At 39.6% G+C, this 17,997-nt stretch overlaps 1 protein-coding gene across 2 annotated transcripts in view; it reads left to right on the plus strand.

The window, feature by feature from the left end:
• Nucleotides 1-17,997, plus strand: part of ZNF292 (zinc finger protein 292) — a 97,423-nt gene that overhangs the window by 293 nt on the left and 79,133 nt on the right. Inside the window, exon 2 of one of the 2 annotated variants that reach the window (XM_025925723.2) lies at nt 50-246. In XM_025925723.2, coding sequence (XP_025781508.1) covers nt 79-246 — 168 coding nt within the window. In that variant the 5' untranslated portion in view covers nt 50-78. Of the gene's footprint in view, nt 1-49; nt 247-17,997 lie in introns of those variants that run through there. The other variant, XM_086707366.1, reaches the window with a different exon arrangement.

Below are 17,997 nucleotides of genomic sequence, written 5' to 3' on the forward strand. Positions count from 1 at the left end.
CCGGCACGTGACCCCGCCGAACGTGGCATTGTGTTATCACGTGACCCAGGTGCGTACGCGACGGAGCGGGGTGTGAAGATGGCGGACGAAGAGGCCGAGCAGGAGAGGTTGAGTCGCGGCGGAGGCGGCTGCGTCGCGGAGCTGCAGCGCCTGGGCGAGCGGCTGCAGGAGCTGGAGCGACAGCTGCGGGAGAGCCGCGTGCCGGCCGTGGAAGCGGCCACGGAGTACTGTCAGCAGCTGTGCCAGGTGAGGGCGCCTGGGGGTCCCCTCCCCCTTTTCCCCAGCTAGAGAGGGAAGAGGGCGAGCGAGCGCCTGGCGGCCGAGCGGTGGTCGTCGCTGCTGGGGCATCGTTGGCGCCGCCGCCCAGGCGGGAGCGGAGAGTACGAGGCAGGCGCCTTTGTGTGGCTGCCGTTGTGGCGGTTGTTGTCGGCAGTTCCCAACTGGGGGAAGGGAGTTGTGGTCAGGGCGGAAAATCCCCCCGCCCCTTTCCTTCCCCGAACTCGGGACTGCGCGGTCCCCGAGGCTGAGATGTAGACGGCTGAAGACTGGAGCCCTCTCCGCCGCAGGGAGAGGGTAAGGGAGGAATGGAGGCCAGGTCCCCTTTTTCCTCCTCCTCTTATTGTGCACTGGGGATTACCGCGCCCCCCGCCTCTGCGCCTCTGGTTTCCCACTCCGACGGGCCTCCGCCCCCAATGGTTTGATTCCTTTGCTTCCCCCTGCTTTCATCCGTCCCGCCCCCGGCCCCGTCCTCCCTGTCTCCCGGCCTTTGTTGTTCGAGTTTCGCCTTAGGACTGAAGGGGCCTTTGTTGACGTTCTGGGAACAGTCCCCGCCGACCCCTTGGAGCTAGCCGAGACGTTCGGGGGTGGGGGGCGCAGAGGTTGTCCTTTCCTGCCTTTGCTTGCTTGGTGCACCACTTCCATGGTGTGAAGGTTGCTCTCCTCGGTAGAGGAGAGGAGCTCTCCCTGCTCCTACGGTCGAATGTTTTTGTGGGGCGGCTTTCCAGAGTCCGCTTCTCTTTTGCTTTCACCCTTGGAGGAGTACGGTTTCCTCCGCCCTTCCTCCCGCATCTCCCCGCCACCCTTATTACTTGGATCCTTCCCTATTTGGCCTTCTGGTGAAAAGGAGAGGGTTGAGGTTCTTGTGGACCTGTGCTCAGGTCAGTTTCAGACCTTTCCTTCCTTTTCTTGCACAAGGACACTGCTTTCCAGTAACTGCGTTCTAAGCAGGATTTGGAATGCTAGTAACACTGCTTGATAGCAATCGGAGAGTTTGGGTCTACATTTGGATTTGATTAAAAACCCTCCAGTTATGTTTGAAATTTCAAGGTGCTGTTACTGGTTGTGGTGAAGATTTTGGCTAGATTGTCTTGAGGAGGAAAAAGACCATATATGCAGGTCCCATTTAGAGTTTATTTGTGAATGTATCATCATAGAGAAATTGTTTTGGAAACATAGTGAGCTTAAGCCAAACAATGGGAGGACCATTTTAGAATATTCGAATAGATTACGTTTTCGCTTAATTTTTCACCTCCAAGTTCTGAAATTTTTTCTTTATAAGATAAGGGATACTTGAACACCTACAAAAAATTCAATATGCACGTTATTGTCACTATTTGGTAGTAGTTCATTATCTAAAAAAAAAAAAAAAACTTTGTCAGATTAGGTGGTGACTTCTCTAGCAGTATATGCAATGTGAAAGCTCCCCACTTAGCGTACTCTAGGTCTGGTGAATACATATGTCAAACTTAGAGATTCCATCATTCCTTTGAATCCTTGTTTTAAAGAATTGTTGAAATTTGCCAATTTGACCTGCCTGGAACTACTTGTTAATTGGTCTTTTAGATGTATTTATTTTAGATATAAAAGAATACTTGACACCCTTTTAAGGGAAAGTCTTTCTTTATAAGTGAAGTCTGATTTTTAGCCTTTGAAAAGTATTAAAGTCTAGCTTTGCTTAAAGATACTTTTCAGATAGCAGTGTCCACAGATGGGTTTAAGGCTAATTTAAACACACTTGGCCAGCAATATTTTTACGCAGGATTAATAATTCTGGGAAAATGGAATCTCATGCAGGTAGGACTTTTTTGAGTGTATGCCACATCATAAAGTTATCACTTTCAGAAATATTTTTAATGGATGAAGCAGCATTTCTTTTTATTGATATGAAAAGAATTTCCTGTATTCCTTTTAAGCTATTAGTCTTATAATATGTAAATAGTTTTTATTGACCCATGCTACAGGAAACATAATAAAACAAATACTGGATTTGTGGATTTCAAGAATAATGAAATATTTCATGCATTAAAATCCCACAATAATTTAAATGCATTTAAAAGTAATCTCCATTACTTGAACAGTTAGAGTGTATCTGATATTTGATCCCTCTAGAACATACTCTTGTTTTTTTTTTTTTTTTTGTTGTTGTTGTTGTTGTTTTTAAGTAACCTGTTACTGTTTAGTGATTTTGTTAAATGGGAGGTAACTTGAAACATAATTGTTTCTTTAAAATTGTATCCCAGCCATTAATACTTAACATTCTGATATGAGTTGAGCAAAGAAGTGGTTAACAAAGAATTTATTAGAGCAATCTAAAAACAGTACTTGAAATGCTAGGGAGCTAGAAATTATGTCCTGATTTCTAGCGTTGAGATTAGCTTTTTCTATGTAAGGGTTTCCCACAAAACTGGGATATTTACATGCTTCAGAAAGACAAAGATAAATATTTGTCAGTGGGCTTCAGAGTTAATATTCTCTATGTGTTAATGCTTAGTGCTTGTGTGATCCTAACTTGCATTTATTTTAAAAAATGAATTAGTTTAAAGAAATGAATTAGTTTATATTTTGAATTTTTACCTCAGCAACAGATGAGTTTCTGGAGAATATGGTGAAACCTACATAAGTAGAAGTTGCTTATACGTCCTAGTTAGTAGATTTTTTTTTTTTTTAATTAAGTACAATAGATTGCGTTCTGAGAAGTAAAGTAGAAATAAAAGACATTAAATTTTTCTCACTGTTAACAGTATTGTTTTCTTTATATTGAGTTGGAAGTATGCCCCCTTTTTACTTTTATACCTGAACATTTGCTTAAAGCTGAAGTAGGAGGAGGGAAAGGTGGGAAAGGATGAGCGTAAGAGAGTACCTGTCAGAACTCAAAAATTTCCTTAAATGTTTGCAAGCTAGCTTTAATATGGGTACTGTAATTGACTTATTAATTTTATTTTTTTTTTAAGTTTATTCATTTTGAGAGGAGAGAGAGAGAGAATGCACACTGGGGAGGGTCAGAGAGAATCCCACGTGGGCCCTGTACTGCCAGTGCAGAGCCCATTGCAGGGCTCATACTCCCCAACTGTGAGATCATGACCTGAGCAGAAGTGCGAAGCTTAACCAGCTGAACCATCCAGGCACCCTGACTTACTAATTTTCTTAAAATCCACTTAGAATAAGAATATAGGATAGCCAGAAGTAATTTCTTGCACTTATTTGTGTCAGGATAATTACTATATAAAAATTGATTATAGTTGGAACTTCTTGGGCTATTTTTTGTGTTAGACCTGGTCAGTATTCACTCACTCACTCACTCACCATTGTTAATGAATACCTACACTGTGGGCCAGGCAGATCTGGTCCCTGGCTTGAAGGAGCCTACAGTCTCTGAAGGAAGGTAAACAACTAATTGTAGTAAACTGTGATTTGTATCTTTTATTTCTGAGATCAGTGTAGTAAAATGGAAAGCTACTTATTTGGAAGTTTAAACAAAAGCATTTCAATAGAAGAATTATTCTTAAAAGATTTTAAAATAATTACTTAAAAAGTTACGCCATTGTAATAGTTGGAAGAATGATTTGTTGGGGCATGATGTTGACAGCATTATATACTGGGCTGGATGACTGGTTGATTAATACATGAATTGTGACTGGTTTTGGCCATTTATCTTCTCTTGACCGATAATTATTTGAAAAGGTTGAATTGATTTGTGGAAATAAGTTTGTATTTTGTATCTGCATGCTTTCATTCATACAAGCAGTGTTTCTCAACTGGCATAGTCCTTTTCTTCCTGAAGCTCTCTCTTTTAAGGCATTTGAAAATAGGTGGGGTCAGTTTGTCATTTGCAGGATCTGTGGATGTGATAGTGACATTTAGTGCCCATGGGCCATGGGTGCTAACTTTTGAGGTGATCAGGACAGTTACACCCCACTGAAAAGTATTCCTCTGCCTAAATACCCAGAATGTTCTTTGGAGGAACACAACAGAAAGAAAAATAACATATTAAGAAGACTTTTAAAAGTTATTATGCTCTTTTCATTTTAAGATAATATAGTTAGCATATTAAGAATTGTGGTTAATCTGGAACAGGTCCAGGTAAATGCTTGGCCATATTTAAATTCACACTGAGCTTGAGAGGTCAAGAAAATTTCTGCTTCCTTAGTAGAAATTGCAAGTAATTACTTAAACAATTACTAAAACAATTCACTTTTACTGGGGTAAGTGGGTAGCAATTTCAGCATCCTTTATTGTCCTGATTAAAGCAGAGGTTTGACCTTTTGATATAATTAAAATTCTGTACTTTTAAGAAAGCATTTAATGCAAAGACTAGATTTAGATGTTAGCAGGGGATATAAGATACAGAAGACTCTAGTATGTAAAATAATAAGATTTAAATGAAACTTCAAGATGGTAGTTGAAGAAGTGTCAAAAGACAGTGTATCATTAACAGATTTACTTTATTTTTTTTTTTATTTTTTAAATTGAAAATGTAGTGTACCGAAATTTTTTTTAATTCAAACAGAGAAAGGGCATACAGTAAAAACTTGATCTTCCAACCCCAGACCTCCTGTCACCCTCCACAAAGACAGTTCCCCAATAGTTTTTTATCCATCTTTCCAGAAATACATATTTGTCCTTTTTAAAAGATTAAGTGGACATATTATATACTGCATCTTGCTTTTATTCACCAAAAATATCTCTTCGAGATCATTCCATAGTTGCTCGTGTAAATCTGTTTTTCTTTTTTTTTAATTAAAAAAATTTTTTTTAACGTTTATTCATTTTTGAGAGACAGAGAGAGAGACAGAGCATGAGTGAGGAAGGGGTAGAGAGAGGGAGACACAGAATCCGAAGCTCCAGGCTCTGAGCTGTCAGCACAGAGCCCGACGCCAGGCTTGAACTAATGAACTGCGAGATTATGACCTGAGCCAAAGTCGGATGCTCAACCGACTGAGCCACCATCCAGGCGCCCCATCTTTTTAAAAATTTTTTAATGTTATTTATTTTTGAGAAAGAGAGAAACAGAGTGTGAGCGGGGCAGGGGCAGAGAGAGAGGGAGACACAAATCTGTAGCAGGCTGCAGGCTCTGAGCTGTCAGCACAGAGCCTGATGTGGGGCTTGAACTCACAAACCATGAGATCATGGCCTGAGCTGAAGTCGGACGCTTTAACCCAGTGAGCCACCCAGGCACCCCATATATTTTTCTATTTTTAATGTTTATTTATTTTTGAGAGAGAGAGGGGGAGACATAGAATCTGAAGCAGGCTCCAGACTCTGAACTGTCAGCACAGAGCCCGATGTGGGTCTTGAACCCATGAACCACGAGCTCATGACCTGAGGTGAAGTCCAGTGCTCAACCAACTGAGCCACTCAGGCGCCCCTATGTTTTTCTATTTTTTTTTTTTTAATTTTTTTTTTTCAACGTTTATTTATTTTTGGGACAGAGAGAGACAGAGCATGAACGGGGGAGGAGCAGAGAGAGAGGGAGACACAGAATCGGAAACAGGCTCCAGGCTCTGAGCCATCAGCCCAGAGCCTGATGCGGGGCTCGAACTCACGGACCGCGAGATCGTGACCTGGCTGAAGTCAGACGCTTAACCGACTGCGCCACCCAGGCGCCCCTATGTTTTTCTATTTTTAAACTGCATGGTAATTCCAGTCTGTGGCCATGCTTAATTATTGGTGGCTATTTAGATAAATAAGTTAATTTTTTGCATAATAATTTCAATAAATTGTTCAAAGTAGGAGGTAAGCACTCTGGCTGGGGTATCAGAGAAAGCTTTACTGAGATAGGATTTGAGCTGGGCCTTAGTACTTGTATTAACTAGTGCCTTATTGGTGTAAGAAACAAAAATCAAAACTATTAGAAGAGCTACCGAGTACTTAAATTATATAGTTAAAATATTTTAGTGTATATTTTAGTTTCATCTGTTTGATACAGGTTCATTCTTTTGCTTATCTGCCTGTTTTCTTAGCTTTATTATAGTGGTATTTTGAAAATGCTCGCTTTCTTTTTTTAAAAATTTTTTTTTTTCAAAGTTTATTTATTTTTGGGACAGAGAGAGACAGAGCATGAACGGGGGAGGGGCAGAGAGAGAGGGAGACACAGAATCGAAACAGGCTCCAGGCTCTGAGCCATCAGCCCAGACCCTGACGCGGGGCTCGAACTCACGGACCGCGAGATCGTGACCTGGCTGAAGTCGGACGCTTAACCGACTGCGCCACCCAGGCGCCCCGAAAATGCTCGCTTTCTTAAAAAAAGCTAAACTTTATTCTTTTGATTATTAGAGGATATCTTAAGTTAATTTTTGGGACACTTCTAATCAGAAGAAAAGATGGCTTGCTTGTTAATTAGTGATAATTACTTTAGGTATTGAGGGAGTAATAAGTCATTTAAACTTTAAAAGTGTAGGTAATGCTCAGGGGAAATAAATTTTTAAATGTTCATAATTAGTATGATTTCATATTAGAGATACTAAATTCTACTTTCCAGAATATGCTTATGCCAATTTTAGCAAAGGAAAACTTTACCAAATTTTGCTTGCCTCCTTTTTGACACTTTCTGGTCCTAAATTGAAATAGGGCAAGATAAGATGTATTCTGCAATTGCTCTTCATAATATTTTATATCACTAATCTGCAAAACCAAGGATCTTTGAAAATATATGTTCTTAACTATATGAAATTGTTGGTCTGTTTATTTGCCTTGAAATTCTGTCAAAGTTGAGAAATTACCTTGTTTTTTCCAACTCCCACACATAAATCCAGTTCATAAAATTAACCAGTCACCATGAAAGAAGCCTCATTTATAAAATGGAAAGTTTGTTATTAATGTATTTGTTACATACTCCCTGTATTGTTTTCCAGGAGAACCTCTTGATTTGCTATTTCTCTTTCAGCCTTGAGAGTTGCACAGTGCACCTCAAAAACAAAAAAATTTTTTTTCCTCCCCCCCCCTTGACTTTACATTACAAAAACTTAACTGTCTGTAAATACATATATTTAGCCAAGAAGATATGTTACAATTCAATTACATGTATCTTTTCTTAATGTATTTTAGATAATTAAATTCCTCATGTGGGAGTACTAAGGGAGCTATGGAGCATTATGGAGCTCTCTGCCTTCAAAGCTCTTACAAAAATTAAGGCATATATTGAGTTAAGCAATAATATTAGATAGTAAAATAGTCATAAATACAATAAGTGGAGTATGAAGTAAGAGAACTGGTCATTTTGAAATTGATTTAGTAAAAATTAAGCAGGAAAGGAAAACACTATTTACATTGGGTCTTGAATGAATTTAGATAACCAAACAAGTGGGAAGGATGGGAATAAACACCCAGAAAAATGGAACAACTTCAAACTGGCATCTTGGATGAAAATATCAGGAGTTGGTTTGAAAAATAGGTTAGAAAAGTGTAAGAACCAGACTAAGGGTTTTGGATCCAAACAAAGGAATTTTAATGAATCTTTTAAGTGTAGATAATATATAGTTACATTGACTAAAGACTCTCTTTTCTAAATTTGGGGCATTGAAACAAACAAAAAGAAGTTCACAATGGTAAAACCTTTGGTATTTGTTTCCTAAGTAGGCTCCATGCCCAACATGGGGCTTGTACCCTGAGATTGAGAGTCACATGCTCTACTGACTGAGCCAGCCAGGCACCCCCAACTTTGTTTTTTCTTGAAGTATCCTGAGTCAGTTTTATTGCAATGTGACAAACTACCCAAAAACATAGTGGCTTTGGAAGAAGAGGTGTTTGGGGCTTGGAACTGAGGTTCCAGCTGAGGTCAAGAGTCACATGCTCTAACAATTGAGCCAGCCAGGTGCCCTAGAAGAATAGCTGTTTTTATTACTGTTCTCAAGTCTGTGGGTCTGTTGGGTGGTCTGCAGTCAGCTGGTAGGTTGTGTGGGGCTGAATGTCCCAGATGGTCTCACTAATTTGTCTTGTGGTTGTCAGGTGGGTTGGTCAAGGTTCTTCAGTTGGGTTGGCTCATCCCCATTCTTATCATCTAGTAAGGTAACCTAGGATTTTGTTACATGGCAGGAAGAGAACAAGTTCTACTGCACAACTGCTTTTTAAACCTCTGCATGTGTCGCATTTGCCATGGTCCCTTTGGGTACAACAAGTGATCAAACCCAGCTTCTCTTGGGTTCAGGGAGATGTGATTCTTTAGGGATCATTTATGTAATGATCTACCACATATCTCATTTTCCTTTATTCCCCACTGCAATTTCAGGCACTTTTATAGGTCAAATTAAAATTTTTCCTCTCTATAGCCCTGTCTTTGCTTTTTTTTTTTTTTTTTTTTTTTGGTCACCCATATTCAGTAATCAAAGCACAGCTCTCTGTTCCTTTTCTCTTAGTTTGGCAAAAGATATTTTCAGTCTTTTTTTTTTTTTTAAGATTTTTTTAAACGTTTATTTATTTATTTTGAGAGAGAGCGCGTTTGGCATGTGAGGGAGGTGCAGAGAGAGAGAGGGAGAAAGAGAGAATCCCAAGCAGGCTACACGCTATGCTGAGATCATGACCTGAGCCGAAATCAAGAGTCAGCCACATAACCCAACTGAGCCACCCAGGTGCCCCATCTAGTCTCTTTTACTAATCTTATTCTTTATTTAGAATTTTTTTTTTTAATGTTTATTTATTTTTGACAGAGGGAGAGTGTGTGCGCACGCATGCGAGAAAGAGCCAGTGGGGGAGGGGCAGAAAGAGAGGGAGACACAGAATCTGAAGCAGGCTCCAGGCTCTGAGCTGTCAACACAGAGCCTGATGTGGGTCTCGAACCCACAAACCACGAGCTCATGACCTGAGCCGAAGTCAGACACTTAACCAACTGAGCCACCTACCCGCCCCAATCTCATTCTTTAAATAGAAGAAGGGTATCCCTGCTACATCACTCAAACTTTGGAAAATTTGTAGAACAACCTTTTTATTTACAATAGTTCACCTTAATATTAAATTTGGTCGCAGTTTGGTGTTTTGTGCTGTCTATACATTGTACAGTCCAATAATAGCATCCTAGTTCTTATCTTAATCTTTGGCCCTCTTTTTTTCTTAAATTTTTTTTTTCAACGTTTATTTATTTTTGGGACAGAGAGAGACAGAGCATGAACGGGGGAGGGGCAGAGAGAGAGGGAGACACAGAATCGGAAACAGGCTCCAGGCTCCGAGCCATCAGCCCAGAGCCTGACGCGGGGCTCGAACTCACGGACCGCGAGATCGTGACCTGGCTGAAGTCGGACGCTTAACCGACTGCGCCACCCAGGCGCCCCTGGCCCTCTTTTTTTCTTAACTGAAGGACTTGCTTTTAACCTTACTTTCTATTTATGAAATTCCCCAATATCCTGCTTTTATCTTTGTACCTAATTGGCAGTCCAGTACTTACAACAGTGTTTCTCAAATTTGAGTTTGCAGAAACCCAAGAGACTGCGTCTATAGATCTTACAGTTACAAGTTTTGACTTCAGCTCATAGATTAAGATGTAACTTTTTTTTAACTTCAGCACTTAGTTGTCACACTGAACTATCACAAAACCATATATATCCTTACAATGTGTGATGCATTCTCTTTTATTATTTATTATTATTTTGAAAAGCTGCTCTTGATTTTATAGTCCACTGATAGTCATAACCAGCAGTTTGAAAACTACTACTTGTAGGGTCATCACTGTGCTCAGTTTAGTTGTTAAGTACAAAGGTAGGCAGTTCTGAGTTTATCAGTTGGCCTTCTAGCTGATTCAGAACATTCTTATATTTTATTTAGGAGGAGCATCAAAATTAAAATACAGTTTTAAGTTTTTTTACAGTGAATGCTGGAAACTGCATTATGACCATGGAACCCAGTTTGAGAAATACTGGTGCATAGCATAACATACAAATTTAAGCCTTAGCCCAGGGCTCTGTTTGCTCTGTTGTTTATTTTTGTCCATCCTTTCACTGTTCAATGGGAACTTTCTGCTCCATCTAAATTGGTCTCTTCATTCCTTACAAGTATACCTGTTCATTTTACTTCCTTTGTGACTTGACTTAGAGGAGCCATGTTATGTAGTAGAAAGCCGGATGGATTTGATTTCAAATATGAGCTCCTCTGCAATCTGGACAAGATCTTTAGCTCATGCTTTCTTTGAAAAAATAAGGCTGGGGTGAGAGTGAAGCTTGGAGTTAGAGGCTGGACTAAGCAAATTGAAGAGGAAAGATTTAATGTTCAGAACAAGCACTGTTAGATCCTTTACTAATAGTGAATTGTTTAATCTGAAGACCTGTGAGATCATAGGATTAAATACCATTCAATTTGTTTAAATTACCCATTTAATCCAAATTGCTTCATAGGATCTCATCATTACTATGCAATACTTGTTTGGTATGACACTGAATCATTAGAAAATATTAAATTTTATTAGGTATTTGTTTAGGAAGACAGATATTTGGTTAAATGGCTAAAATAAAGCAGTTCAAATATCTGGACAGTGTATTCATGTGGAACGTTTGGCATCCTTATTGATGCCTGACATAGGCAATGTTATATATTAACTTTATACCTTGTAGATACAGGTTTTATATTTATAAAGAGGTAATCTAAATTTAAAAGTGTTAATTAATAATTGACTTGATTCCTACCCCAATGAGTTTTATGGGGATATATGAAAGTTAGCATATCAGATATGTATGCTGTAGTAATTTTGGTTTACCAAAGTTAATTGAAGCAAATATTTGTGATTTTAAAAATTTTTTTTAATTAAATAAATTTTTAATGTTTATTTTTGAGAGAGAGAGGGTTAGAGTGCAAGCGGGGGAGAGGCAGAGAGAGGGAGACACAGAATCTGAAGCAGGCTTCAGGCTCCTAGCTGTCAGCACAGAGCCCAATGTGGGACTTGAACTCATGAACCATGAGATCATGACCTGAGCTGAAGTTGGTCAGATGCTTTATTGACTGAGCTACCCAGGTGCCCGTGATTTTTTTTTTTTTTTGGGGGGGAGAGTGAGTGCACATGTATGGGTTGCACGGAGTGGGGGGAGCAGGTAGAGGGAGAGAGGATTTTATTGTATTTTATTTTTTAAATGTTTATTTATTTTTAAGTTTATTTATTTATTTTGGTGGGGGGGGGTGCGGGAAGAGAGCCAGCAGGAGAGTACAAGTTGGGGAGGGGCAAAGAGGGAGACAGAGAATCCCAAGCAGTCTCCATGCTGTCAGCACAGAGCCTGATGCAGGGCCTGAACTCACTAACCATGAGCTCATGACCTGAGCTGAAATGAAGAGTCAGATGCTTAACTGAGTCTCCCAGGTGTCCCTATTTATTTATTTTTGAGAGAGAGTGGGGGAGGGGCAGAGGGAATTTCAAGCAGGCTGTGCACTGACAGTGCAGGTGTAGGTTCTATGTAGGGCTTGAACTCATGAACTGTGAGATCATAACCTTAGACGAAATCAGGAGTCAGATGGTTAACCAACATAGCCACCCAGGTGCCCTGCAGATATATGTGATTTTTGAAAGACAATTATTTCCTTTAAGTAGCAGTGATTTTACTACCTTTTTTAGGTGAGCTATTATCATCAAAACCAGGCATTTAGAATTTTATTTTATTTATATTAGAGAGAGAGAAGTGTGCACTTAAGCTGGGGAGAGAAACAGAGGGGCAGAGAGAGAATCTTAAGCAGGCTCCATGCTCAGAGTCCAGTTCCATGACCCTGGGATCATGACCTGATCTGAAATCAGGAGTTGGACACTCAACTGACTGAGCCACCTAGATGCCCCTAGAATTTTGTTAACTCCAAATCAATAGCTTACATTTTGTATTTTCTATATAAGCATTTCTTGATCTTTCCCTAAGTTTTGCAGGTATGGTCTCAGTCAATAAAAAACCTGAAACATTACATGTCTAACTTAAAAGTATTAACATTTTATCAATTCATACTCTGCAAAATACAAATTTTTATTTTTAATATTTTGAAAAAAACTTTCACAAGATTATATATATTTTTAAACTTTTTTAATGTTTATTTATTTTTGAGAGGGAGAGACAGAGCATGAGCAGAGGAGGGGCAAAGAGAAAGGGAGACACAGAATCTGAAGCGGGCTCCAGGCTCTGTTGCTGTCAGCACAGAGCCCGATGTGGGGCTCAAACTCACAGACTGTGAGATCATGACCTGAGCTGAAGTTGGACGCTTAACCGACTGACCCACCCAGGTGCCCCTCACAGATTATATTTCTAAAGAATAAAACATAAAGTTTAATAAAATACTTGTTAAAATTGATACTTAAGTAGTTTGAATCTTGTGATGTACTGTGATTTGGACTTATCCAAATCATATTTGTATCACTTTATTTTAAAGCTCTATTAGGGAAATTAAAAAAAATTGTTGCCTGCTTAAATTGGGATATTACACATAATAACTGATATTATGAATAAAACTTACATTCTCAAAGTGATCATGAAGTTCATGGTCAGCATGAAGATATTTTGTAGGAAACAGTTCGGAATGCTTGTATCATAACTAGGTGTTTCTTTAGTAATTAAGAATTCACCCTAGTATGTAAAACTGAGTATGTTGACAAGAAGTGAGTCAGACTTAGTATATACAATATTGTGACCTGTTTATAAAATATTTCTGAAAACGTGACCTGATGTTGTAAATGCTACCTTAAAGAGATTTAAAAAAAAAATTTTTTTTAACATTTATTCATCTTTGAGAGACAGAGACAGAGTGTGAGCAGGGGAGGGGCAGAGAGAGGGAGACACAGAATTTGAAGCAGGCTCCAGACTGAGCTGTCAGCACAGAGCCCAGTGTGGGGCTTGAACTCCCAGACTGCGAGATCATGACCTGAGCTGAAGTCGAAAGCTGAGCCACCCAGGCGCCCCAAAGAGAAATTATTTTTAACACAAAAAAGACATTTGAGGATTTACCTATCTTCATTGAAACCATTTGTGGTGTTTGACACCCCCCCCCCGGGGGGGGGGGGGCGAATCTTTTCTAAATCTTGTTTTCCTTGATGAAAGAAACCTGTTCTTTGTATCCTGTCTTTCATATATACTTTTCTTGACAGCCCATTAGATACTGTGAATTAATGGTTTGGGATTCTAAGGACACTGGTTTTAATTTCCACAAAATTGTTTATTGTGACCCTTGGCATGCTTCTTATAATTTTTCTTTGTTTCTGTGTCCTTGAAATGGAAATGATACAGACCTTTGCTGTAAGAATTGATAAAAGGCGTAGTTATTTTAAATGATTGTTAAAATATAAAAACATTTTCATTTACACTTAGAGACTACGTTGGAACCACCTTTGATGTTTTATATGTGATAATGACCCAGCATAATTTGGAAACTCTGTCATTTTCAATGCCATCTATTATCATCACTTTGAAAAATAACAGTTACTGATTTACCAAATTTTTTGAAGTCTATATTCTAGAGAAGGTGGAATTTGATCTTATAATAGTTTATAAAAAAAATCTTTTGTGGTGCCTGGGTGGCTCAGTCAGTTAAGCATCTGACTTCGGCTCAGGTCATGATCTCATGGTTTGTGAGTTTGAGTCCCGCATCGAGCTCTGTTGACAGCACAGAGCCTGGAGCCTGCTTCAGATTCTGTCTCCCTCTTTCTCTCTCCCTTCCTCGCTCTCTCTCTGTCTCTCTCTCTCTCTCTTTCTCCCTCTCAAAAATAAACATTAAAAAATATTTGTAAAAAAATCTTTTTATTTTGGTGGTGTGAAGGGGAAAGAGATTACTTGTGTGTGGCTTTACCATTGAAACCTTTCCTTCATCCAAAATTTGAAACCTGGGATTTGAGAGGCTGGGGATGAGAGAAGGTGTATTACATTATAACTAAAAGTATAGATTTTGACCTATGGTTTGAATTACAACTCCCTTATTGGACTTCAGGCTTGGTTTTGTGTCTGTGTCCTCATCTATAGACAAGGTAATAATATCTGTGTTCAAGCTGTTGTGATTAAGGCATAATGTTTGCTGATCGCTTTGTATATTATGATGCTGGAAGTACACAGTAAATGCTAGATATTAATACACTTAAGAGGACTAGATCTGAAATTGTCCCTCATGAATATTAATATTAGTAAAATACTGTCTATTGTCATCTAGATAGTGGTTTTGAAACTTAAAAATTTTTTTTTGTTAAGGGAACTCCTTTCCTCTACCCCAAAGTCTTACTTGATATCTTGATGTATAAAACAGCAAAGTTTGACAAGGACTGATCTAACACAAAACAGTACCATGCCAGAGTTATAAAAGGGGTTCAGGCATACTTCTTTTCTGACATTATTTTCTTAAACAACTGGGATTTTTTCCCCTTATTTTTCTTAATTTTATTCCTTTCTTCTTTGTATTCTGGTGAAGATCGTTTATGAATGACATAATAAAGCCATCACTAACAATTTTCATGTATTGTATTTAGTTTTTTTTTTTTTTTTTTAATTTTTTTTTTCAACGTTTATTTATTTTTGGGACAGAGAGAGACAGAGCATGAACGGGGGACGGGCAGAGAGAGAGGAAGACACAGAATTGGAAACAGGCTCCAGGCTCTGAGCCATCAGCCTAGAGCCTGATGCGGGGCTCGAACTCACGGACCGCGAGATCGTGACCTGGCTGAAGTCGGACGCTTAACCGACTGCGCCACCCAGGCGCCCCTGTATTTAGTTTTTAAAGAGTTTTAATTGTGCTGCTTACTTTTGTTTTACATACCATGCATGTTAAGTAAACTCATTTTTTTTGGCACCTGAGATTTAAAATAAATTTATTTCTCTGGAAGCATGGAGCTGACATGTATGTTGTCTGAATAGAGAAATCATACCTTTTCAGAGGAACAATAAACATTAAATACTAGTGAAACTTAAAACAATTTTTTTTTTTAATAGTGAAACTTAGGGGCGCCTGGGTGGCTCAGTTGGTTAAGCATCCAACTTCAGCTCAGGTCGTGATCTCGGGTGGCTCAGTTGGTTAAGCATCCAACTTCAGCTCAGGTCGTGATCTCACGGTTTGTGAATTTGAGCCCCGCAATTGGGCTCAGTGCTGACAGCTCAGAGCCTGGGGCCCGCTTTGGATTCTGTGTGTGTCTCTCTCTCTGCCCCTCCCGCCTCTCAAAAATAAATAAACATTAAAGCAATAATAAAAAAATAGTGCAACTCACACACAAGTAGTTCTACAGATATACTCAATGCTAAGGTTTTAATCTTTTTTTAAAGTTTATTCAGAAGACCTATGCCATCTTACACATTCCCCCAAATCTTCATCTTATTTTCTCTGGAGCTTTCATTTTCTTCCTAGTGTTTCCAGAGTAGTGGCTGTTCCCTGGAAAGTGGATCTTTCCATCAGTGCAGTTGAGATTCTCCACGCCCTCAGAGAACCTTTCCACTTTTCCTGTGTCTTCGTCATTTTTCTGTCCATCATTCCTGACCTTGAACTTGCAGATATGTCTTTTTCATCTTTTTTGCTTTGTTGTCATTTATTTTTTTTTTCCTTTTCTTTTCTCTCTCTGTCTCTTTTAAGTTTATGTATTTTGAGAGAGGGAGAGAGTGCAAGTGGGGAAGGGGCAGAAAGAGGGAGACAGAATCTCAAGCAGGCTCTACACTGTCACCATGGAACCCATTGCAGGGCTCGAAGTCACAAACAGAGAGATCATGACCTAAGCCGAGATCAAGAGTTGGATGCTTAACTGACTGAGCCACCCAGGTGCCCCTGTTGGTCGTTTATATTAGGATTTTTTTCATTTTCTTTAAGCCCGTCTCTCCACATAGGAGACTTCTACCTTAAAAAGGGGCCTTTTAATCTTGTTTTCTAATCTTTACTGCCACACTTCTTGGAAAGTTACCATATTTGTTGTCTTTATTTCTTACGTTCCTTTGCAGTTTGGATTCTACCCATCGTACTAAAGAAAATGTTCTTTTAAAGGTCACTTGCTCAGCATATTTGTAATACATTATTAAGTGTAGACCCAGGTAGCAATCCAGCAGCTCAGATTACTTCATGTGTTTGCATTGTTTGTAAGAAAGTGTAATTGTCCACATTTTAAAAATTACAAGCTTTGGAGTGCCTGGGTGGCTCAGTCAGTTAAGTGTCTGACTTTTTTTAATTTTTTTAATTTTTTTTAATGTTTATTTTTGAGAGAAAGAGAGACAGAGCATGAGCAGGAGAGGGGCAGAGAGAGAGGGAAACACAGAATCTGAAGCAGGCTCCTGGCTCTGAGCTGTCATCACAGAGCCCTACACGGGGCTCAAACCACAAGATCATGACCTGAGCCGAAGTCGGACACTCAACTGACTGAGCCACCCAGGCGCTCCTGTGTCTGACTCTTGATTTTGGCTCAGGTCATGATCTCACTGTTTGTGAGTCCAAGCCCTGCATCATGCTCTCTCCTGTCATTGCAGAGCCTGCTTTGGATCCTCTGCCCCCCCACCCATCCTTCCCCTACTCTCACGTGTGCATTTTCCTTCTCAAAAATAAATAAACATTTATTTTAAAAGTTATAAGCTTTGGGGCCCCTGGGTGGTCATGATCTTGCAGTTTGTGAGTTTGAGCCCCGCTTTGGGCTCTGTGCCTACAGCTCAGAGCCTGAAGCCTGCTTCAGATTCTGTGTCTCCCTCTCTCTCTGCCCCTCCCCTACTCTCTGTGTCTCTCTCAAAAATAAACATTAAAAAAGTTTATGAAAAGTTATAAGCTTTCATACTGAAATATGGATGTTTGGCTTAATCTTGGAATGTCAGGAATCTGGCAGTATTAGACTCATTCATGGCTACAAGCTGAAGTAGCTTGCCTGCTCAGCCTCTGTTGGCATTTTAAATGTTTGTGATCTTAAGTTCATCTCCCTTCAGATTTATTTACACTGCTCTCCTAATCTTCTGCCTTTTGTGACTGCTCCTTAGTCACCTTCACTGACTCTCCCTTTTACCTGCTGCAGTTCCACAGTAATTATTAGCTACCATTGATTTATTTAAAAGGCTAGATTCAATATTTCAGGATTTTTTTTTTTTTTTGGTGTCATTTCCTTAAATGTTCTTTTCTTCCTTGCACTCTTCATGAGTAACCCTCAACCATTTTTCCCACTTTATCATCGTGTCTGAAATTGGAGTCTCATCAGAAAGAGGCTCATGATGCCCTAGTTGATAATCCATGATTTACATACTAATCTTCAGTTGTCATCCACTCTGACAGCATCCCCTGTCACTCTGGATAGCATTTCCAGTTATCCATTCTTTTATTTATTTATTTTTAAATGTTTGTTTTTTGAGAGAGAGAGCACACGTGTGGGGGAGGTACAGAGAGAGGTGGGGACAGAAGATCTGAAGTGGACTCCATGCTGACAGCAGAGAGCCCGATGTGGGGCTTGAAGTCATGAACCCCAACATCATGACCTGAGCCAAAGTCAGATGCTTAATCGACTGAGCCACCCAGGTGCCCCAGTATCCATTCTTTTAGGTCTTACTACTCTTCTTAGCTCTTAGCTCTTATTTCCAGCTCTCTGGAACTCTTCCTCATGGAGTTCAGCAGGTACTTCTAATTAAATATGTTTGAAATTGTACTCATCACTCTCCCTTACATTCTTCCACTCCCACAAAACAGAAATGTTGTTAGTATTGGTGACATTTCCCCCACTCACACTTAAACTTAGGTTTTGAAACCTTGAGCCATTTTTAACTCCTCCTTTCACCTCCACAATCAACTCACCAAGATCTGTTGATTTTATTCATGCACTGCTTCCTGTAGCCTTCTCTGGCTAGATCTGAT

This window comes from Puma concolor, chromosome B2 (genome assembly GCF_028749965.1).
Source record: "Puma concolor isolate L17-30 chromosome B2, mPumCon1.1.hap2, whole genome shotgun sequence".
In the NCBI taxonomy this organism is placed as follows: domain Eukaryota; kingdom Metazoa; phylum Chordata; class Mammalia; order Carnivora; family Felidae; genus Puma; species Puma concolor.